General features: G+C 54.8%; 1 protein-coding gene across 5 annotated transcripts; it reads left to right on the forward strand.

Moving 5' to 3' along the window:
• Window positions 1-1,857: 1,857 nt before the first annotated feature.
• Slco4a1 (solute carrier organic anion transporter family member 4A1) lies at window positions 1,858-22,493 on the forward strand. Of its 5 annotated transcripts, none has more exons than XR_003851134.1 (12): window positions 1,858-2,031; window positions 11,237-12,117; window positions 13,114-13,204; window positions 14,602-14,723; window positions 15,152-15,263; window positions 18,600-18,754; window positions 19,529-19,724; window positions 19,845-20,007; window positions 20,101-20,273; window positions 20,520-20,584; window positions 21,102-21,246; window positions 21,705-21,836. XR_003851134.1 is itself a non-coding variant. In XM_029568464.1 (12 exons), exons 1-12 carry the CDS (start codon window positions 1,943-1,945, stop codon window positions 21,846-21,848), a joined length of 2,340 nt encoding a protein of 779 aa, XP_029424324.1. In that variant the 5' UTR covers window positions 1,860-1,942; the 3' UTR covers window positions 21,849-22,493. The 5 variants fall into 5 exon arrangements, 4 of the variants coding, with proteins under 4 accessions (XP_029424324.1, XP_008841467.1, XP_017656169.1 ...); XM_029568464.1 differs by having other exon boundaries at window positions 1,860-2,031; window positions 21,098-21,246; window positions 21,705-22,493; XM_008843245.3 differs by having other exon boundaries at window positions 1,890-2,031; window positions 11,232-12,117; window positions 21,098-21,246; window positions 21,705-22,493.
• The last annotated feature ends 1,186 nt before the right edge of the window (window positions 22,494-23,679 follow it).

Genomic DNA, 23,679 nt, shown 5'->3' on the forward strand with positions numbered 1-23,679 from the left:
TTATTTTTGTGGTGACCTCTCTATGGTCATCGACACTGATTACTTTCTTTGAAACAAACTTATCTTTTTAATAAAATACACCAGCTGTTTAAGGGGAAAATATTATACTAATAATGGTTTCAGGGATGTATCCAAAATTAAGTTTTGGAAGCACAGTGTCCAACACTGCTTCTGACATTTGAAGTGTTTCCATGAATTCCCTTCAGGAACCAACAAGCTCTGCTCACACCTCCTGCAGAGGGAGCTCACAATCTCCTGAAAGCATCTTCAGCCAATTCTTTCTGGCTCCAGACCTGAGTCAGGTCTATGCACCTAGGAGAGATGTTTTCAGGAAGATCCTGTTTGCTCCAGCAAGGTCTTCCCAGGGTCTTCTCTGACCAGGAGGAGTGTCAGAAATGGAGGCCAACTCCTGGTCAACCAGACTCAAACTCAGCTTCCTGGAAGAGAGGCTCACATGCCCATAAGCAGGCCCTTAAGACATGCCAGACAAGATGTAAATGAGTACCAAACACACCCACTGGAGGAAGGAAGACACATTCATCAATGAGTGCATGCAGATGTACCCCTCGCTTCTCCACACACACACAGAAAGAGGGCTGCTTCAGGCCTTGTGACTCCACGGTAGCTGGGGTTTATCAGTGCACACTTGTTATCAGTGCACACTTGTGCCTGGTCCTTTCCCCCACAGAGCCAAGCTCGGGATTTACATACTCACAAGAACTGACCTTTGTAAACTCTTTTTACTCTTTATTTACACAGGGTCATGCTGTGTAGCCCAGGCTGGCCAAGAGCTCTGGTTCCTCCTGCCTTCACTTCCCCAGTGCTGGAACTATTAAACGCCTGTAACGACGTTGGGGGCAAGGGAAGGTTGTTTTTAGTTTTTCTGAGACAGGGTCATATTGTATAGCCCAGGCTGACCTTGCACTATAAATCCTGCATCAGCCTCCCAGGGCTGCGATTACAAACGTGCACCACTACAACTGGCTCACAAAGGTCTTTAAAAATAAATGTAGTAAACCCAAAGGGGAAATTTGTAGGGAGTTTCAGGCATCAGAAACTAAGTTTGGCCAGACTCAGCCTCATTCACTCCACCAGTTTGCCACCACCTTCAAAGACGTGCTGTGACCATCTTTGCTGTTTGCTCGCTTGGTTTTCTGTGACAGGGTCTCTTTGTAGCCCGGGCTGGCTGGCCTAGAACTCACTATCGAGTCCAGGTTGAGCAGCGGATCCTGCCTCAGCCTCCCGAGTGCTTACAGGCATGAGCCATGGCAGAATTGCAGGGCGCCTTCATTTTAGGGACGAGGAAACCGTGACCCAGGGAGTCAAGAATGTGTTCACGGTTGCGCAGAAGAGAATGTGTTGGTGGGAAGGCGCCTGGGATCCCTTCTGTCCCACGTCAATGCTAACGTCAAAGACGGGAGGAGGCGGCAGGTTAGCAATCCTGCGGCCTCCCCAAAGCGAGGGTGCGGCGCGGTTGACCTGGAGCCGGCGGGGGGCCCTGGCCCGACCTCGGACCCGACCCGCGCCTGCGCTGATCTACAGCCGAGCGCTCCTCTGCCTCAGTCCCACGCGCGAGCGCGAACCCGAGGCAGGTGGAACCTATGGCCGCGAGGCCTGGACTGCTTCTCCGCCGCCTGGAGCCGCGTTTCCTAGTCTGCAGCCCACGCCGCGCTCACCAGCCGCCCGGAATCTCCGCGGGGACAAACGCCCACAGCGTGGAGACCCAAGTCCAGCCTCTGCCCCTCAGCCCCGCCCCGCGCCCATGGCCCGCCCCTCGACGTCCCAGCCCCGCCCCTCTGCGCCCAGGCTGGCCCCGCCCCCTCCGCGCCCAGGCCCAGTCCCCACGCGCCCGCCGCCGTCAGCTCCGACTCGGCCCCGCCCGGACGACGCTGCCATTGGCCGCGGTGGAGAGGCCGCTGCCCCCCGGGGCGCGGCTCCGGCAATGAATGAAGCGCTAGTGGGCCCGGTGCCCCGGAGGCCTGAGCACAGAACGCAGAACGCAGCGAAGCGCGGCGGTCCGGCTCCGGGAAGGTGAGCGCGCCGGGATCTGGAGGGGGACGCGCGCTGCCGCGGGGCTTGGCCCAGGTGTGCCGGGCCCGGACCTGCTGACGTCATGAGCGCCGCCGCGGTCTGCGGAGGCCGGGCGGGGAGCGCGGCGGCACCTGGGCGGTTCCGGCTGGGACGCCCCTGGCCCCTGCGCGCGGGCGGGACGGGCTCGCCCTGGTCTCCCGGCGGCTGCGTGGGCGGGAAGCTGCGGGTCCGGAGAAGGGCGGGGGCGGAGTCCGCTGCGCGGGGGCGGGAAGGACGATGGGGGAGATGGGGCGAGGACTGGATGCGGGGAGCCGCTGGGCTGCGGGCCCCGGCGGGTGGCTTCGGGCACACGCGGGCGCAGACCCCGAGGGCTTGGCACGAGTCAGAAGCACCTGCGGTGGCTGTCCTAAGTCAGAGAGGAAAACGTGAGGCACAGAAGTTTCTCCCGGGCGGCAGGCCTCGTTCCCCGGGGAGCTTGGACGTCCGGGTCCCTGCTGCCAGGTACCTCGGCACCGCTAACGGGCACCCCCAGCCTCAGGCGGACGACCACGAGGGTGCGGGGCGGCCTTCGGTGTCTAGTTGGCGCGCTTGTCTCCCGGGAACGGAGGTGCTTCCTTCTTCACGGAGAGGTCAGCATCCCCGCGTCAGCATGGGTCTGCAGAGGCTTTGTGGGGAGGAACAGCCTGTCCTGCCGTTGGCTGGACCTTCAGGCGTGGTGTTCCAAGCTTAGCGTGGCGGGGCTTGCTGGTCTCCCCAGAACTAGCAGTGGGGTGTTTCCGTCCGGCGGCGTTGGAACCGCGGTAGTTTTCCAGTGATGGAACCTGCTCAGGGTAAGTGATTTTTTTCAGCTTAGTAAACCTTATAAGGTAACTGTGTAGTCAGAAACTGCTGTGGGGAAGTCCAGTGCTGGAGGCAGCGTGGAGCAGCTGGACCGGCTCATTTATGAATCGTGGCTGACGGACAGCAGGAGGGATTTGCTGAGCCCTATCCTTTGCTGGCTAGAGAGGGCTTCAGGCAAGAGCAGCTCCAGGAAGCTTTTCGAACTCCGGTTGCACAGAGGAGCAGGTGGAGGCACCAGGAGTGTGTGGTTTGCCCAGAATGATACAGCTAGAGGTGGTGTTTGCATCCTCTTTGTCTGCCCCCCATTTAGGACTTGACTGTGCAGCCTCTCAGGGAGGAGGCCAGAGACTCAGCAGTTAAGGGGACAGGACCTCCTCGGTGACCACAGAAAGACAGATACCTCTTCATGTGCCGCAAAGTGGGGCAAGGACAGAGGTCTCTTGGTTGGGTCCTGGAACTGCCCAAGGTCCAGTTTGCCTTGACTGCCCTTCAGTAAGATCTATCCAGCTTTCCCACAGGGAAAGACCCACAGATACCGCCTAGAAAATTCTTCCTGGGTTGCTTCTCTCCCAGGTGGCCCTGACCTAATTGTGGTTCATCGGGTGTGGCCCCTGAAGCAGGTGCTGAGCAAGTCCCAACCAGATCCCTCTCCACCACTGCAGAGGGCAGGACAGGTAGGGCAAAGGCTTGTGACTGGACTGAGTGGCAGGGCAGGCAAGATGTGGGCCATGTGAATGGACCAGAGCAATTGATGGCAAGTAACTGCTCTGTCCTGCCGTGGTATGAAAAAGACACTTCTAGATATCCAGGTTTTCTCACCTCACTAACATTAAACTTAGTTAAGGGACCTGGTACTGTACCTACAATGCCCTCCATCTGTTACAGAAGTCTTTTGACTCAACCCATTTCTCATCTTGGCATTACTGAACTGTACGATTTCACAGCACTGTGGTCTCCTAAACTGGAACAAATTGAGTCTCCAAACTCTCCCAAGTGGGTCCATCACAGGATGCAGCAGAGGGACTGATACTGACCCTGGGGCTCTTGGAGAGGAGGGGGTGATCTTCCTGCTTCCTCTTAATGAATTCAATGCCCTGTGGCCACAGAACTTCCATCCTGAGCCCTGTGACCACTGGACAAGATCATAGGATAGTCTTGGAAATCTTATCACCCACCTCATTTTCAGACCCTGGTAAAAGTCTGATCTTGATATATGGTCTTGGTGACTATGAGGGACAGTGGGACAGAAACCTAGTTCTCAGCCACTGTGAGTTAACTGGAGGCCCTCAACCCATTGCCCCACATGTCAGGTGGTCAGAGTTCTGCCTGACTCGTGAAGCCTGGAAGCCTTGCTGCTCAGGGAAATGGGCCAGCATGCTGGACCTAGGTTGTGTTCTCTTGGGAGCCACTGTAGAGGCAGCAGCTAGGCCAGTGGGTCTGGGAACCTCCTCCCCCTAGGCTGTCCCTACATGGCCCCACAACCTGCTGCTCCCACATTCAGGGTCTGGTTTTCTACAACACCCCTTGTTTCTCTTGCGCAGTCACCATCAGCTGCCTTCTTGTTAGCATCACACAGAATTAGAACCTTGGCCACATTTCTGGATGAAGGCCAGGCTTTTTGAAACCACGTGGCTCAGAAATGGGACCTTGTGTGTAGGCTGGGGCTTGTTGCCCTGACTGGGTTTCCTTAGGTGCCAGATGCCTGACTCGGGGCCAGGGGACCTCTAGCACGTCCTCTCCTCCTCACCCAGGTCTGCTGAAGCACACTTTTCACCTACCCAGGATTTGGCTTTCCCAGTAGCTAGCTTTTAATTTTGACAAGCTTTGGGGCATGCCTCAGGCATTGCCCCTCAGACCCAAACCACAGAGAACATTTAGGATTAGCTGAAGTAGGATACTCTGTGGGTGTAAGAGACCACCTGGAGACTGATAGCCTGGCTATGCCAGGCAGGTCCCTCGTTTAGACAGAGCTGCCCCCACTCCAGAACCTAAGAGGGCTGTGAAAATTATGAGGGTTTTCACGGGGGCCTCCCTCTGCCCCCCAAAACATAGGAGAGCTGTGACAACTATGAGGGCTTCACATGGACCTCTACTGCTGGGAACCCCTAGTTCTGACATCACAGCAACAGCCACAGGAGCCCAGTGCAAAGGGCAAAGCAAGTTACCTTTGTCTCCAACCATTGGATGAGCTGGGGGACAGCCAGTGAGATGTGGGAACCTCCTTGGAGTCCAGGGGTGCTACACCTCAGATTGGGGTTCCTGATCCCAACACTGCAGGTCTGGATTTCCCATGAGCCTTAGTAGCGGCTGGGCCTATTTGTGTAGAGGACTGAATTCTTGACCTCATGCCATGTGGTAAGGGGGGAAACTGAAGATTAGAGAGGGGCCAAAGTGGAGAGCACCTGCCTGCTTGAGGCAGCCTCTACCTGGCCTCTGTTTCTTCCAGCAGGGCTCCGGCTCCCCACTGGAGCATGGTGCCTGGCAGAGCCCTCCACACACTGGATCCCCAGGTACCGACAGGATGGGAGCAGGCCTATCTAGGTTGAGACAGCAGACAGGCCCTTCAGAGCCAGCCCTCTTTCCCCTTGCTCAAACTCCCTGTCAGTCCATAGTTGGCTTCCTATGCCCTTACCGGCATGTGGCCTCCAGGTGTGCAAACTGGACCATGTCAGGTGCTTTGGTAGCTGGCTCAGTATTCTGTCCTCAATGCCTGAACCTCATCCTACAGAAGTGAAAGAGCTGTCTGCTCACATGTGAGAGGAGATACCTGGGAGAATTTGGAATGCAGAGAAGAGAGCCCCGTGTGGTCACAGGGGTGGCTGCCATCTGGGGTGGGGTGCAGGGGTCAGCATTGGTGCTCAGATGGCTTGGTTGGCGGCCCTAGAGCAGCTGGGTACAGTGAGGAGAGAACTGGCTTTGTTTCCTCCATGTCCTGGCTGGAACTTAGAGATAGGGAAGAGGAAGAAATCTGTGGTTCCCCGACTGCCAAGGTCTGAGGAGGTTCTAGGAACTGGACCTGAGTGTCCCCAAATGATGATGGAGCCTGCTAAACATTCCCACTTTGAGTCATCCTTCAGGGACCCGGGCAGCAGGGACTTGGGGCAGGCACAAGGTTGAGTATTTCTCTGTCATTCTTTTCCTTCCTACTTGCTGTGTGAGCTAAGGCCTTGGGGACAGCTCCAGCTGAGAGTTTAGTAAATGGATGAACCAGAAATAAGCATGCTGGGAGGAGTGTGCTGCCATGCAAACCAGGGCCTGCTCTCAACAGACTGGGCCGTGTCAGGCTAGCTCTGGCCACTGACCTCTCTAGGAGACTTTGAGGAAGAGGCCAGATTCTTCTAGAACTTAAAGACATTAGCTAGATGCTGAACTTGTATCCCTGAAGACAGTGTATGGGGACTTGTAAGGGAATCTTAGTCACCTGTGGTCTCCTCTTAAACTAGCACACACACATGACCCATGCCTGTGCACATGCACACAGTCTTCACAGTGTCTAGGTGTGGAGCTGTCAGCTGCCAGGCATGGTCCCAGGGCATCATCGCCCTGGGCTAATCAGCTTGGCCTTATTGCATAGGGCTAGGCAGCTGGGCCGTCTGGGTGGAGACAGTTTGGCGGGCTGAGGCACAGAGCAGGAGAAGGTTGGCTGTCTAGAGAGTGAACTTTGTGAAAGTGCAGTGTCCCTGCTCCTCCCCTTCTGCACAGTGGAGTCTCACCTGTATCTTCTCAGGCTAAGAAAGCTCCCCCAAGCCGGGTGCCAGCTTCTCCTGACCTCATATGTTCATCCTCCCCAATATGCAGCTGCTAGAAGTGGATGAGAATGGCTCACAGGCAGGTTCTACTCCAGGAGTCCCTCCTGACCACAGTTGTTTGCAGGGAAGAGATCACCTGTCTGGAGTCTTAGGATAGCGGTCAGGAGTACAGGGCCCAGCAGGGTGGAGAGATGGACTTGCCTCCCATACAGGTTGAATTTCAGTAGGTGTGTATATCCAAGAGATTGCTGGGTCAGCCTGCCTGTGGTCATGGCTACCAGGGTATCAGATGCCCTGTGAGAAGCTCTTCCCCAGCCAGTGACTAGGATGAGTGCTATCGCCATGTCTTCTGTCTCCATCTGCTCTCTGCAGCCTGTGCCCTGGTGACTCGCAGCCACACGTAGCTTTCAGGGAACACTTTTTTTAATATAAAATATTTTATTTATTGGTTTTTTGGGGGGGGTCTTTTTTTGTTGGAGTCTCCCTGTAGCCTCAGCTGGCCTGGAACTCACTATGTAGACCAGGCTAGCCTCATACCGATAGAGATCTGCCTGCCTCTGCCTCCCAAGTGCTGGGATTAAAGGCATACACCACTACATCTGGCTTATTTATTATTTTATGTATATGAGTGTTTTGCCTACATGTGTGTAAGTGCACCCATCTCATACAATGCCCATGGAGGCCAGAAGAAGATGTTGGATCCCCTAGAACTGGAGTTAGGATGGTTGTTAGTCGCCATGTGGGTGCTGGGAATTGAACCTGGGTTCCCTGGAAGAACAGCAAGTGTTTTTAATCACTGAGCCATCTCCCCAGCCCTGTTCTTTTTTTTTTTTTTTTTTAATGTGTATGAGTGTTATGCCTGCATGTATATAAGTTCACCTGTGTCATGCATTGCCCATGGAGGTCAGAAGAGGGCATTGGATTCCCTGGAACTGGAGTTACAGATGGTTATTAGCTACCATGTGGGTGCTGGGAATCAAACCTGGGTCCTCTGCAAGAGCAGCCAGTGTTCTTAATGCTGAGCCATCTTTCCAGTCTCAGGGAGCTCTTAAGGACTGCTCAGTTGTAGGGGCTGTGAGCTCCTTGTGAGTGGGACTGTATTTGGGGGGCGTGTCCCTGAAGCCTAGTGCCCAGCAGAGGCCCCACCTACAGCAGGAGTGCCAAAGGAATGGAATGCCCTTATGTAAGTCAGGGTTCTCAGAGAAGCACAGCCAGTGAGAGATATAAGGGGATTTAGTATGAGGAACTGGCTCATGCGGTTATGAAGATGGACACGTCGCAAGAGCCTACAGTCAGTAATCTGGGGGCCCAGGCTCCCTTGAACTCCACCTTCCACACAGCCAGGCCTTCCAGGAAGTGGTGCCTCCAGACTCAGTGGTCTCTGTCCAAAAACCCCTCAGTGACACACCCACAGTGACATTTGACAAATGCATGGACATCTGTGATCCAGCCAGGCTGATACTGTGGTCTGCTCCAACCATTCCAGAACCCAGCAGATCTCAGGAAGACACTTGAAAGCTGGTGACTGGATCATACCTCAGGCTCCAGCAGACACCAGAATGGGGCAGGGGACACAGCAGTTGATGTTGTGTTTAGGTGGATATGAGATCCTTTTCTGTTTTGTTTTGTTTTCTTTTTGGGGTGGGGGGTGGTTAATGTGCTTGCATATGGAAGCCAGAAGACAACCTCAGCTGTTGATCCCCAGGTCCCATCTACTTTACTGTTTTGTTTTGTTTTTTTGGTTGAGAGAGGGTCTCCCTGTAGCTAGATCTCATAGAGATCCACCTACTTCTGCCTCCCAAGTGCTGGGACTAAAGGTGAGCCCTTCCATGCTTGGCTTCTCCCTTGCTTTGAGGCAGGGTCTCTCATGTATGCTAAGCTGACTGTCCAAGGAGCGGCTCTGCCTCCCCAGTGCTGGGTTTGCAGTCGTACACCCACAGCCTCCTTAGTCATGGGGATTGAACTCACGCTCATGCTTGCAAGGCAAACACTGAGTTCCAGCCTAACTTTTTTTAAAATTTATTTTCATTTATGCACATGTGCAGTCTGTGTGAGTATATGCCTTGTATGCACAGGTACCCAGGGGGGCTAGAGGAGGGGCTTGGACCCAGAAGTGGAGTTACAGGTAATTATGAACTGCCTGACTCAGGTGCTAGAACCTGAACCTGGGCATCTGAAAGAGCAGGAATGACTCTTAACCACTGAGCCATCTCTCCAGCCCCATAGCACCATCCTCTTTGAGTCATAGTTTCTAGTCTAGGCTGCCCCCAAGCCTGTGAGCCTCCTACTTCAGCCTCCCTGTGTGGGGATTACTCATGTGTGACAACACGCCTGGTCACCTTTGCCACTCTGTAATGGAAAGGTAGTAAACAGAAGGTCACTTGACCAATATTTACAATAAGATTTCAAACTGTATTTCAACGTAGGTGATAAGTCTAATTTTAGCTTGAGCTTCAACTGTTTGTCAGAGCTCTTAACTCAGGTGAAACCACAGTGACATTGCTGTGGGATACCTGTACCTTGAATGCCCCGTGATGGCTTTGTTTTCAAACAGGAAGTCCTTCTGTTTCCTTGTGGCCATTGCTGGTCACAAGAACTGCAGTTGACTTCCCGTACAACCTATGTGATCCACTGTCACCTGTGTTGTCCCAGCAACTGTCCAGAGATAGTGTAGAGGGAGCACAGTAGGCTGAGGCAAGCCAATATTTAAAGGCAAAACCACAGGCTGTTCTCTGGTGACCTTGAGTTTGGTGATTTTGAGTCTTTTCAGACACTCCCTGTACATGTAGTCTGTTCTCTGTTTCAGTCCCAAGTTTTGAGGCTGGTTGTATAATGGCCACCCCTGCCCCTCTATCCAGTCCTACCTGGCTCCCCTGTATCCCTCTTCTGCCCTGTTCCACTACAGTTAGAGCAAGTGCATTAAGCACATTTGATGGGGGACTGGGGAGATGGCTCTGGCAGCAAAGTGGTTGCTGTGCAACCATGAGGGCCTGAATTGGATCCCTGCTACTTGCATCAAAAGCCAGATGTGATAGCATATACCTATGGTCTCAGAGCAAAGGAGGCAGAGACGGGAGGATCTCTGGGGCTTGCTGATCAACTAGCCCAGCCAAATGTGTGAGTTCCAGGTTGAGTGAAAGATCCTGTTGTAAAGCATATTGTGGTGGATGGTGAGATGACTTAGCAGATAAAGAAAGGCACTTGTTACCAAGTCTGGTGATCTAAGTTCAGTCTCCAGGACTGAACCCGACAGACTCGACTTCCACAAGTTGCCCTCTGACCTTCATATGTATGTCACAGATACAAATAAATGTATGCACACATACAAATAAATAAATGTAATTAATTTTTTTTTTAAGATAGAAGGACCAGAAAAGGGCTCAGCAGTTAAGACTGCTGTTCTTGCAGAGGACCTGGGTTTCCACTCCCAGCATTCATATGGCAGTTCTGGGGAGCAGATGCCCTCTTCTGGCCTCCATGGGCTCCTGCGTGGACATGGCACACATCTAGACAAGTGGCACTTATCCAGACAAACAGGCACTCACACATGCGCGTAGATAAATAAATAATAAATAAATAAGGTAGATAGGGACTGCCAAGATGGCTCACTGGGTAAAGGCACTTACCACCAAGTCTGGCAACTTGTGTTCAATCCCCAGGACCCACATGGTGGAAGAGAGAACATATGAGCTGTGGCACATCCACCCCCACAAAATAAATAAATAAATGTAATTTTTAAAAAATGTTCTAAAGGTGGAAAATAATGGGGGAGACACCTGATGTCACGCACACACAATGTTCCTGCAGGCTACCCTGTTGCCAGCACGTGGGGCAAGGCTACACTGCCTGCCTAAGGAAGGTTTGGTTGTTATACCCACAGTGTGAAAACCCACCACATGTGCCCTCCTCTGACACTGCACTTCCCAGGCCAGGGACCTCTGACCAGCTTGCAGAAAGGTGTTGGCACAATGAACAAGACATGGTTGGTGGCACCAAGCACCCCAGGAGTATTTGTGATAGAATTTCTACTGTTCCCCACCTCGGAATACAACCACTGATGCCTGCCAGTGCCAACTTGCAGAAGTCAGCCTGGGACCTGTGGGTTGGTGATGGGTCACTGTCTCCTTTGGAAGATGGTGGTGAATGTACTGTGCAGGCTCTGGGGCAAGCCACGTGGTCAGTTGTGAATTGCTGATGCCTAACCATCAGGCACTTCTGTAAGCTCATACAGCAGAAGACAGCTCAGGCAGGCAAGCCACAGTGAGATACAGTACAGGTCAGGGCAGTCCAGGGTACCCATGGGCGCCCCTCTGTGTCTCAGCTGTGTTTTCTTAGTGGCCTCCGTCTTCTGCGTTGCCCCTGTGGTCTACACCGTTGCAGTTCTAAGGAGACTACTAGAATTGAGGCCATGTGACCAGGCCAGGCTAGGCTCACCTGAAGCAGGGCTGTGGCCAGGAGAAAGATGCCTGAGTGAGGGGCTAGCCAGAGGCACCCTGGGTCAGGGAAGGCTTGATTCCAGTGATAGACTGTGCAGGAACTGAGTATTCGTGTGAGGATTTCAGTGTATTCAGAAACAGGTGAAGGTTTGCTAATGAGACCCCCTTCTCCCAGGACAGCCCCAGTGACCCGACATCCTCTTGGCCATACCTACTGCATCTCTCCTGCTGTGCTGCTGAAGCCCTCCCCACGAGGCTGGAGATGCCCCAGCACGTGATGGGGGACAAGCATTTCCTTTCCCTCCCGAAACTCCTCGTCACCAGCACCTCCTTGGCCACAGAGAATGAGTGTGACACGCCAGTCAGCAGCAGGGCATCCCCAGCCTCCCTGCGCTCTGCCCACGGCACCGTGGACTCCTGCAGCCAACTGTTCGAGCCCCAGACTGAGAAGCGGAGCAACCAGACAGCCCGTGAGGTGCAGTACCTGTCGGCAGGGCTGCAGAGCTCACTGTGCGGCTGGAGAGCCTTTACCCCCAAGTGTCTGCAGGTCTTCAACACTCCCAAAGCCTTCCTCTTCTTCCTGTGTGCCGCCTCCTTCCTGCAGGGCATGGTGGTGAATGGCTTCATCAACACAGTCATCACTTCCATTGAGCGGCACTTTGACCTGCAGAGCTACCAGAGTGGGCTCATTGCCAGCGCCTATGACATAGCTGCCTGCCTCTGCCTCACTTTTGTCAGCTACTTTGGGGGCAATGGGCACAAGCCGCGCTGGCTGGGCTGCGGAGTGCTGGTCCTGGGCATTGGCTCACTCGTGTTTGCACTGCCTCATTTCACTGCTGGCTACTATGAGGTAGAGATGGATAAGGGGGTGGGGGCAGGAATGTGCCTGGCCAACCGGAGCAGCGTGGAGTGTGTGGACAGCACCTCAGGCCTGTCCAACTACCAGTTGATCTTCATACTCGGCCAGCTCCTGCATGGCATGGGCGCCACCCCCCTCTACACGCTGGGTGTCACTTACTTGGATGAGAATGTCAAGTCTAACTACTCACCCATCTATATTGGTGAGTGAGGCTGGCCAAGGAACCAGGACAGGTAGGGGAGAGGGCAACACTAAGGTTAACCATCACTGAGCTAACTCCTGCTGGGGCCTGGCTCGGTGTCCTTAGGTCCGTCCCTCCTTTGGTCATGTGGCCTAGGGACCCCTGACTTGCAGTGGCAGCTCAGCCAGCAGGGATTTTACCCAAGGAGCAGGAGGGTGCCAGTTTTTCTAGGAAGCCCACAAGGGGTTTCAGACCATAGGGTCAAGAACTCAGCATAGCTCCCACATTGGGGGGTGGTGTCCTACCTCGTGGCTCAGGGGCCCCAAGTTCTCAGGCAGAGTTAGGGCCCCACTAGCTAGCATGAAGCCTCTGTGTAGCATAGGAGGAGTCCTGGGCAAATGTAAATGGGGAGGAACAGAACCCTGACCACGCCAGGCCTCCTTGTGAACCCTGCATGTGCTCTGTGTCTGGCCATACTATGTAGGAAGTAGATGGTGGGGACTCGGAAGAGCTGAGACCTTGTGGCAAAGCCGCAAAACAGTTCACATTCTCCACCACGGACTGTGACCTGCAGGTTGACATCGTGCAGAGCTGCTGAGCACACTACGCTGTCTGCCCAGGTGGCCTCTGATTTCATACTCTGTCAGCTCAGCCTCTGGTCACGGGGGACAGTAGGGAGCCCGACAGTCATTGCAGTCCCTGTTCTAGTCAGTGGCCTTGGTCTCATGCTTTGCCCACTTGTGCCTGCTTTTCCATGGCCCTCCTGTGTGGATGTGCCCTCACCCTGCAAAACAGGGTTGTGGGATCGGTCTTTGCTCTCATTTGAGTACAATGTCCGAAATCCACTTTCGGGACATCTTCAAAGTTGGTATGACTGGATGTGGGACCCCCTATAGGCCACATAAATGGACATTAATCCAAAAGGGTCCACAATGGGGAAGCAGGAACAGGGTGGTGGTGGCCCCTAGAAGGGCCCCCTGGGTGAGGTTTGACCAGTGCACACTCTTTGCTTTCTAGCCATTTTTTACACGGCAGCCATCCTCGGGCCTGCAGCCGGCTACCTAATTGGAGGAGCCATGCTGAACATTTACACAGAAGTGGGCCGACGGTGAGTGACCAGGCAAACACACCTGCCTGCCTTGGCAGCTGGGGTGCTGTGGTCCCCAAAGGATGATTTTGATATACAGCATGAGGTCAGAGTAGGCAGAATCAGGGCTGGTCTTGGAGTCAGGGTGTACAGGGATTCAGGGTTTATGGTGACTTCAAGGGCCTAGCCAGCAGAAGAAGGCAGGAGTTGTGGGGAAGTGGGGGTAAGCCCAGGCTCATGTTTCTGAAGCCCTGGACACCTCTTTCCAATGCTCTTTTGAGCTGACAGGGCTGTTGTGTCTTTGGTATGTGATACTAGTTTTTATAAAAATAAGCAAAAGTGAGAAGCAAGGAGAGAGAGGGAGGCACAGACGGGGGTGGGGGAGTTGGCCCTTCTGACTACAGCTTAGCAAGGCTGTGTGGGTGGCCCGGACTGGCGTCCTGCAGAGGCCAACCCTTGTTGAGTTTTCCTTGTGGCTCTGTCACGTCTTGGGCGCCACTCCACCCTGGGACTCTCTCTGCAGATGGCGCCGGCGAGGTCTCTAATGTTCTGCCCTCTCACAAAGCCGCCTCTAGCTCTGGGTTGATACTATGGGGTCAAGGGTGCATGTTCTATGCAGAGCCTGAGGTAGGTCAAGGCTCATTGCCAGATCTGGACGCATTGTGCCCCTCAGGCGCTGGGGTCTGGGGCACTCTGCACATGGGGGTGGGGAGCAGAGCATGATCCAGGCCCTAGGCAGTGCAGTGCTTCTCTGTTAGAGCACAGCAGGCTTGTGGTGCCTCTGCTACTTGGCTGCTGTTCTTGGCCTTGCTGGCTGGGATCCCACCTCCAACCCTCTCCTCCTGTCTCTTGTCCTTCATCCCTCCATCCTTTGTCCCCTCCACACCCTCCTCCTTCTCCCTGGGATAAAAGCCCATTGAGTAGTTGCTCCCTTCCCATGACTCTCCCTGTTCATCTGAGAGCCTCTCACTCTCCTTCTCCTATACAGATGGCAGTTGGGCACCTAATGGTCCCTCTGTGGGGAGCTCAGTAAATTCCAGCTGATCCCTCCATCCCCTGAGGTCTGTGGCCCTGAGGATACTGTCTGGTGTGGGGAGGGACACCTGCTATTACTTGGAGCTCCTGTCCCCAGTGGGACTTGCCCCTAAGGTCTCAGTTTGAGGCCCAGTTACAGCCCCTCTGGGTCCTTCAGTAGGGGTCTGAGTGAGGAGCTGCTGTCCCTGGGGATGTCCACGTCAGGGGGCTTCTCCAATCCAAGGGAAAGATGGACACATGGCTGCAGTTCCTCTGTTGCCACCTGTGTAGAGGCCCCAGGGGTCTCAGAGGAGGAATCAGCAGGCCAGGCCACCCCGTGCATGTGCTGGGAAGGACACGGGTAGGCTGGTCAGTGATCCAAGTGCCACTGTCTCTCCTGACAGGACAGAGCTGACCACTGACAGCCCACTGTGGGTTGGTGCCTGGTGGATCGGCTTCCTGGGTGCTGGCATTGCCGCATTCTTCATTGCTGTCCCCATCCTTGGCTATCCCCGGCAGCTACCGGGTGAGTCCCTTGCCCTGCATGGAGGTCCTATCCAGGGGGTAGAGTTGCTATTTCCTGCTCTGTCCCCTTTTCCCTATCATTTCAACCAAGGAGAACCCAAGTCTTTGATCTCAATCTTCCTACTGTGGAGAGCAGGGCTGACCAGGCGAGCCCTCTGCTGCCTGCTCTCCCCTCCCGTGTCCCCACCAGGACAGGCCCCTTCACGCCTGTTTCCACTGGGCTGGTGTGGCCCTTTGCTTTCACACCTGCAACCCTGTATGTGGTGACCTCACCATTCCTAGTTCACATCGTTTGCCCTCTGGCCGCAGAGCTGAGTGTGTGTCAGATGGCTGTGTTTCCAGGCCCTGAGGGGTGGAGGATGTAAGGGGCAGCCTCTGTGGAGGGTGCCCTTTGGAAGCCATGGCCACCTGCTGATTTTGACCCTCCAGGTTCCCAACGCTATGTGGTCATGAGAGCAGCTGAAACGCAGCAGCCGAAAGAGCACAGCCACAGGGCAGCGAGCAGTCCTGCCTTCGGGGAGACTGTCAAAGACCTGCCCCTGTAAGAGCGTGGGGGGGTATGTATGTATGTGGTGTGTGGGTGTGATGTATGTGGGTGTGTGTGGTATATGTGTGATGTGTGGGTATGTGGGGTGTGTGGGTGGGTGTGGTAGGTAGTGTGTGTGGTGTATGTGTGATGTGGGTGGTATGTGGGGTGTGGGGGCGTAGTACCCCTTCTCCCTGTCATTTCAACCAATGAGGAGCAGAGTCTCCTCACTAGGTGCAGGCCCCTAGTGAGGCTGCAGCCAGAGTGAATCTCTTCCCCCTGGCACCCTTCCCTTTGTGGGCCTGCATGTCCCTGTGGTCCCATGGATGCTCCAGCAGAACTTGAGCCCCTCAGGCAGTACAGACCACTTGTCTGTTGGGTATCACCTGTGTGTTTGCCGTCGGTACCTCCAGGACAGAGCAATTCTGTTCCACCCATGGGACAGAACCAGGGAGCAGAGGCCTCCCCGTGCTCTGGTTGCCCTCTTTCCCACCCTGGGATGGGCCTTTCCTGTACTCACTGCCTCTCTGGCCTGGCTCTGTTGTGTCCATGCCCAGGGGATAGGCTCTGAGCTGCTGGGGTTTTAGAGGAACAACATAGAGGCTTCGGGAAGAGGGAGTGCTCACACACAGTGTCCCTTCCACTTGAAATTGAGGTTTTTAGGGGGGCTCTCCATGGACCTGGGCAAGGCAGCTATTGGGACACCCCTCTACTTTCCCCGATCTTATGAATGGTGGCATCTAATTGACTATGTGAGTAGAGGGTTATCTGGGTGAGGCTCAGTGCCACAGCCTATCCTCAATTCAGAGAGGGTAAAGGAGCCAAGGGTAGCCCCAGAGAGTCCCAGAGATGTTTACTGCAGAGGAACACAGCTGCCTTGCTGAAGGTGGGGTGAAAGGTCACAGGCTTTGCATCTCATTTCCTGCTTCCCACTGGGCCATCCAGGAGAGCCAGGAACTGCCCACCTAGGAGGGCTGAGCCCCAGACATGGCTAAGCTGGCCAGGGCCCACTAGCCATGGTGCTAGGATGCTTCCCTCACCCCAGGAACAGAGCTGCCTAGTGCCAAGCCAACTCACAGTGTGAGCTTTGCCCAGCAACGACTTGGGGACCCCGGGCTTCTTGCTGTGTGTCATGCAGTACCAAGTTTATTTCCAGGGTTAGTGCATGAAGCCAGTGCTGGTACGGTTTTAAACACAGGAACTTGTGCCTCCACTAAGATTGTGAAGCTCATGAACAGTTCTCAGGGCAAACTCAAGAACCTCAGCCAGGCAACCTGCCATAGGGTCAGACACCATGGGCATCTGTGTTCTGCAGCCCGAAGCTAAGCAGGTCTAGGGAGTACCCAGCTGGGGTATGGCCACTAACTCTGCCCACAGAGCTGGCTGGGAAGGGACTAGGAGGAGCCTGCAGACCTGTGCACAAGGGAGGGTTCCTCCGTGCCTCCTTTCATTTGTCAGGATGTGGAGCCAAGCAATGACTGGAAAGGCTTTTCCACCTTGAAGTTAGGAAGTTAATTTTGAGTGAACTGCATAGCCCTCCCTCTTAGAAGGGACCCTGTGAGTGCCTCACCAGGGCCAGTCTGACCACCCAGTGACTCTAGGTTTTCAGTGTCTAGGTAGCAGTGGGTCCTTTCCTGTACACTCCTTGTGGAGCTCACTGACTGCCAGGCTGCAGAGCTGGCTCCTGGCCCCTCTTCAGAGCATGGTTTATTTTTGGTCTGTGTCCTCCCTGTGCAGAGTGCTTTAGTGTGCAGTTGTCCAGAGCTGCCTTGGCAAGCACTCATCCGCTAGATCTAGAATTGTCAAGGAGCTTGGCTCTCATGGGCGTGGTGATGCATGGTGGCCACTCACACAGGAGGCAGGAAGCAAGCGCCAGCTCACTGAGTCTCACTAAGCTGGAGGTGCAGGATGGGCACCGCACCAAGCATGCAAGCAGTGGAGTACACCCCTGTCCCTAGGAGCCAGTCTTCCACCCCCACTTCCAGAGTCTGCTTTAGTGTGTGGAAGCCATTGAGGCCACTGCACCAGGAGCTGGCTTCAGGAAAGCCCTGGCCCCGTGTCATCTGCAGTGAGTGAGAAGGCTGCACAGTGGCCAGTTGTGCTCCTCCCCAGGCCCGAGATAATGGCTGTCCTGGAGGTTTCTGCCCCAAGCGCTGCTCACCAGGGCCTGTGGCATTTTATGTTGTCTGGTCTTTTTTCTCTACATCTCAGATGTTTAGCTCCAGTCAGCATATAGTCCTCAGCCCAGGGAAGTGGAAGTCTGACCCCCCAGCCAGCAGGCCAACAGGTGCCTTCAGAGTCACTGAGCTCAGCAGGTGTGCTGACCTGCCTGGGGTCTGTGCCACATCCTGGTTACTCAACTGTGAGGCCCAGGGAAGGCGAGTCGAGCATCTTCCCATTGGGGCTGTGGGTATGACTGGTGCATTTCCCATCCTAGAGTGGGTGGCAGGTGGCAGGAAGGGGCCAGGTAAGGGGCCCCAGGGTTGGCAGTGCTGGGGCCTCAGGACTCCAGGCTAAGGTCACCATGGGCTAAACAGGCTGTAGCTGGTCATTGACAGTACCATCACCCCTACAGCCACTGTCCCCCAAGTGCAGGCAAAGGGAAGGGTAGTTGACCAAGCCCCATCAGAGTTCCTTAAAGGCCCCATGTTCCAAACCCAGAGGCTTCCTGCCCCCTTAAGGCTAGTGGTTGAGTCAGCACCTCCTTTTGGTGACCCCTGTCCCTTGGACACCCCAACCCCTTAGTGACCTCAGCCCTTTGGTGACCCTCCCTCTTTAGTGACACTTGTCCCTTAGAGACCTCAGTCCTTAGTGACCCCTACCCATCGGTGATCCCTGTCCCTTGGTGACCCTAGCCCTTTGGTGACTCCTGCCTCTTTGATGACTCCTGCCTCTTAGTAGCCCCATCACTTGGTAGTCCTGTTCCCCGTCCTGTTATGTAAAGTGGTCTGTTCAGCCCTGAATTTGGTGGCCACCACTTTCCTGGCCCTTGTTCAGACCCCCTGCTGGTTTATCATAGTGATCACCAGGGATGATGAAACTGTGTGAAGTCATTTGGGTCTGGCCCCATGTGCCCACACCTAGCAGGAAATCAGGCACAGCAGTGACTGGGCTCTGTAACTGGTTTTAGCAGTTAGTGACTGGTAGGCAAAAGGCTTACAGTAACACCATTTGTTCACTGCCTGCGAAGTCAGCCTTGCATTCCCTCTTAGTGTCTCTGGGGTAGAGGTGGAGCACCCCTTACTGCACCCAACTCCACTCTCCTCTCAGACAACCTCAGGAATGGCAGGTTCCTTGTATACAGGATCTGACCCTCTGTCTATTCTCTGGTCTCTGGTCTCCCCTGCCTAGTTCCATCTGGCTGCTCCTGAGGAACCCCACATTCATCCTGCTCTGCCTGGCAGGGGCCACTGAAGCCTCCCTCATCGCTGGCATGTCCACATTCGGCCCAAAGTTCCTTGAGGCCCAGTTCAGCCTGAGTGCCTCCGAGGCCGCCACCTTGTTCGGTAAGGAGACTCTGAGCCTTGGGGTGCTCTGCAGAGAGAGAGAGACGGAGAGCTGTGCCTCCTGTACATGTTGAACACAGCCTCTCACAGTGTACAAAGCTCCAGGGAGAGCAGGGCCATCCACCCATTCCCCACCCAGGCCACTTTGCACACTATTCATTACAGAAAGGATTCTGTCTCCATGAGCCATGCAACTTGTATCGCAGGGCCTTGGGACCTAAGTTTGGGCTTCTACACCTGCCTTGCAGGACTCTGTGACAGGCTAGCCCTATAAGAATGGGAACCCTCACTGTGCCAACACCCACAGCTTCCCTTTGCTGAGGGCATGGCTACAGCCTTACCAGTCATACACTCGGTTGGATATGTCCCACAGTCAATGCTGGGCTCAACCTGAGGTATTGACTGACCAGCGTGGGTGGTAACCATCAGCTGCAGCCTACCTTGTTGTCTGGATGATGAGGGTTTCAGACTGGGCACTCACACCCTCCCCAGACACATATCCTTACCAGACCCAGAGGCCTATGCAGGACAGCTCTTTCCCTTCCTCAGCCCCTCCCTCTCCTGTGCTGTTACCTCCTCTCATCTACCCCAGATTGGGCCTCAGTCACCAAGTTCTAGGCTCCAGGTGGTCTGTACTGCACTCCCATAGCCACCCCTGAGCACCTTTAGACTGTAGGCAGGAATTGATTCCCCACCCTGTGCCTCAGTTTCTCCACCTGTAAAGCAACGATAACAGGGCAGAAGTTGGATTTTCTCACTGAGCCCCTTCCATAGGGTACCTGGTGGTGCCAGCGGGCGGCGGTGGCACACTCCTGGGCGGCTTCCTGGTGAACAGGTTCAAGCTCCGAGGCTCTGGGATCATCAGGTTTTGCCTGCTCTGCACCCTGACCAGCCTGCTCGCCTTCTTTGTCTTCCTCATTCATTGTCCCAATGTGCCCATGGCAGGTGTGACCACTGGCTATGGGGAGAGGTGAGCCTGACAGAGACCCTGCACACGGTCGGTCCATTGGTCCTAGGGAGAACCTGGCACTGGGGGTGGGGAGGTGTGTCTGTGCACCTGCTAATACCCCACCTGATGCCCCATCTGCAGCCTCCTACCTGAAGGCCACCTAGACCTGAAGGCCGCTTGCAATGCCAACTGCTGCCAGTCAGAGCACTACAGCCCTGTGTGTGGCTCCGACGGCACTACATACTACTCACCCTGCCACGCGGGCTGCCCCCCCACCTACAGCATGGGCCGAGGTGGTCAGAAGGTGAGTTCAGCCATTGCCCGCTGCCCTGCCCCAACCGGGACCTGGGAAGCCTCTGCCTGCCTTCGTGACCAGCACTGTTGTTGGGCTCCCCAGGTGTACCGAAACTGTAGCTGTGTCCTTATGAAGGTTCCCTCTGGCTGGGGCAGTGCTACAGCAGGAAAGTGCACTTCCGCCTGTCAGAGAAAGCCCCTCCTTCTGGTTCTTGTGTTCGTTGTAATTATCTTTACATTCCTCAGCAGCATTCCTGCGCTGACCGCAACTCTCCGGTAAGCTGCTCCGCCGCCCCTTTCTTCTCTTGCAGCAGCAGCAGGTGGCGCTCTGCAGACGCTGGCGGGCCCCGGGTCACAGCGGGTGTGGGAAATGGTCTTGCTGCTGGTGGCAGCAGAGTTGACTGTCCCAGCGAGGTGCTTGCCACCTGGGGAGGTGGTGATATGGCCCGGGATGTGGCCGGGACCAGCGTGGGGGTGTGCTGTCGTTCTGTGGCTTTTTTGACGCACTCATTTCTGTTGTAGGTGTGTCTGTGATCGGCAGAGGTCCTTTGCCTTGGGGATCCAGTGGATCTTTGTGAGAACACTAGGTACTCTGTGTATAAGGAAGCCATGTACAGTTACACAGGATGTCCATTGCATAAGGAACCCAGAGGTGTTCTCTTAGCAAGCCGTGTGTCCATGTGCCCACGTGGGGCCCTGGGCCACCCTTGTGCCCTAGCTGTCCACTAGAGGGAGCCATTGCCACCTATTTGCCCCCAGGTTTCTCAGTGCAAAAGTTCCCTTCTAGGAAATCAGGAGACACTCCTAGACCAATGCCAAGTCCCCGAACAGGACTAGTTAAGTGCCCTTTGTGTTCCTGAGAACACAGGTGGCTGATGTGGTCTTATGGAGGTCTTCCCCTGTGGCCCACCCTTTTATCCCTCATTATGGTACTAAACAGGTCTCTCCCTCTCTCTCCCTCTCCCCCCTCCCTCTCTCTCTCCCTCCCCCCCTCTCTCTCTCCCTCTCTCCCTCTCTCCTCCCTCTCCCTCTCCCTCTCTCTCTCCCTCTCCCTCTCTCTCCCTCTCTCCTCTCTCCCCTCTCACCTCCCCTCTCGGCAGGCAGTATCCCCGGGCCCATCGCCTTTGGCTGGGTGATTGACAAGACCTGCCTGCTGTGGCAGGACCAGTGTGGTAACCAGGGCTCCTGCTTTGTATATCAGAATGCAGCCATGAGCCGCTACCTACTCATCTCAGGGCTCGTATTCAAGGTGAGGTGGCCTTCTGGAGGTAGAGGGTGTCTGTCTCTTCAGGGTCTGGCCTACAGCTTTACCTCTGCTACTGCCCACTGGCCTTCCTCACTGTCCCTCCTACCTTGTCCTCCTCCTCTGGTTCATATATGGACATCCACAGAGTTAGGACCACCTTGAATCCAGGTGACCTCATCTTGAGTTCCTTCCTCGTCCCCACAGAGGCCGGGTTGCTTTTCCCAGTTGCTGGAGCCAGAGCTGGTACATATCTTTTTGCGGGACCCTGCATAGCCCATGCCAGGCTCTATGGCCCCTAATTTTAGCCAAATGGTAGTTTCCATTCTCAAAGTACTGGTGTCCCCACAAGTCACTAATCATGCAGGAAGGGTGTGTCTTTGCTCCAGAGATGGTCTGGCTTGGGGCACCCTGTGAGGAGCCTCCAGGGTAGTGAGGACCAACAGTTTCTCCTGTCTCTCCAGGTGCTGGGCTTACTCTTCTTTACCACCGCCTGCTTCCTGTACAAGGCCCCACTGGGGTCCTCAGATGGTCTGGAGGCCTCCCTACCCAGCCAGTCCTCAGGCTCCGACAACCCCACAGAACTACAGCTCCAGAGCAGTGTTTGACAACACCAGCTCAGGAACACAGTGATCCCTCTGTGTTTCCTGAGAAGAGCCACTCCATGCCTGCCCTTACTCTTCCTGAAAGGCCTGACCTCTCCCTCACAGGACAGCAGCACTGAAGACTTGGCAAAACCTTGTACTGCATTCTGGGGCCGTGGCACTGTCCCCATACTGTGACCAATCAGTGGGGCGCAGGTGTTAGCGCCTCAGAGACACTAAGGAAGAATGAAGAGTAGCACTTCTGGACCAGACATGTTGCTCCCAGCCCCGGAGCCACCAAGGGGTCACTGAATCCTGTGAACTGTTACCTGGCCCTGACTTCCTGTGTCTCCTAAAAAGTCCCGTGCATGACAGCAGTGCCCTGGGTAGCATGGTCCTGTGGATCCTGTTCTCACCACCTGGTCCTTGGAGCCTGGCAGCCTTTGCTGGGCAGGAAGAACTTGAATCATTACATTTGAACATGCATTTTACATTGAAACCTGTTTATGGAATCTGTTTTGTACCCGATCATGTGATACATGCTGCAAGCTGTGGCAAGGGCGTGATCCCGTGACTGGCTGCCCCCACCGTACGGCTGCACAGACAGTGTGTTTCTCCATCCTGGGTTAAGAGAATGTGCGTTAATATATTTTAATATTTAAAGCATCAGTCCTTGTGCAGTGCTTTATTTCTGAGCCTATGTTTGGCAGGTCTGCCTGCCTACCTCTGGTGTGGGTTTACATGACAGCAGATTACTAGGTATTGGCAGGGCCCACAACCCTCCCAGGGGGCATCCCCAACTACCCTGGTGACCAGAAACAGGGCAGCATCGGTAGCCAGGCTTCTGCCTCCTGGACGTACGTGGACAGGCCTCAGTTGAGATCTGGTTCTCAGGCTCCATCTATGCACCATGGGTTTGGAGAAGGGGTGGGCAGACACTACTGTCAGGAAGGGCTGTGTATGTGTATGTGCATGTACACTCAAGTGTGTAGACATAGGCCTATGCAATGTGAACCCTGCATGTGTGGCATGCACAGAGGAGTGACTGTGGCCCCACCTGCCCCTGGCCACTAACTGTCTCTGCTGCCTCTCTCCTGTTCCTGGGCTCAGGCTGTCCTGCACTCTTTCCCAGCAGGATTTTCTGAGGACCAGCCCCACACTGACAGTGCTCCCTGCCCACTGCCACAGCTAGGTGGCATTCCTTTACACGGGCAGCCACATTGTATCCTCTGTACTTTAAAGAATAAACACACTTGGGCTTTCCCAGCCACAGCCAGGCTGAGATCTGAACACTCAGTCATTGTGATGCTGGCATTGGAACAAGGCCCCTGCCAATGTGGCACAAGCCACACTCTGGTCACACAGAGACCCCAATGCCCTCCACCCATAAGAACGACCTTTGGGGGCTGGAAAGATGACTCAGTGGATAAGAGCACTGGCTGCTCTTGAGAGAGGACCTGAGTTCAAATCCCAGCACCCACATGGCAGCTAACAGCCATCTGTAACTCCAGTTCCAGAGGAATCCAACATCCTCTCTGGCCTCTAAGGGCATTGCACAACATGGATGCTCTTACATACATGCAGGTAACACACCTAAAATAAAAATATTAAAGCTGGGCGTGGTGGCGCATGCCTTTAATCCCAGCACTCAGGAGGCAGAGGCAGGCGGATCTCTGTGAGTTCAAGACTAGCCTGGTCTACACAGTGAGTTCTAGGTCAGCTGGGACTACAGGGAGACCTTGTCTCAAAAAGTCCCCCAAACAAACAAACCCAACCAAACAAAAACAAATGGAAGATACTTTTCCAGAGAGAGAGAGAGAGAGAGAGAGAGAGAGAGAGAGAGAGAGAGAGAGCG

Source organism: Nannospalax galili, unplaced genomic scaffold (assembly GCF_000622305.1).
Source record: "Nannospalax galili isolate Female #2095 unplaced genomic scaffold, S.galili_v1.0 scaffold160, whole genome shotgun sequence".
Taxonomy (NCBI): Eukaryota; Metazoa; Chordata; class Mammalia; order Rodentia; family Spalacidae; genus Nannospalax; species Nannospalax galili.

What these genes read in the sequence shown, in the direction of transcription:
- Slco4a1 (XM_029568464.1), top strand. Translation starts at nt 1,943, where the DNA reads ATGAATGAAGCGCTAGTGGGCCCGGTGCCCCGGAGGCCTGAGCACAGA. An exon ending in CTACTCACCCATCTATATTG is followed by an intron (nt 12,118 to 13,113) that starts GTGAGTGAGGCT and finishes TTTGCTTTCTAG; the next exon opens with CCATTTTTTACACGGCAGCC. An exon ending in CTATCCCCGGCAGCTACCGG is followed by an intron (nt 14,724 to 15,151) that starts GTGAGTCCCTTG and finishes TTGACCCTCCAG; the next exon opens with GTTCCCAACGCTATGTGGTC.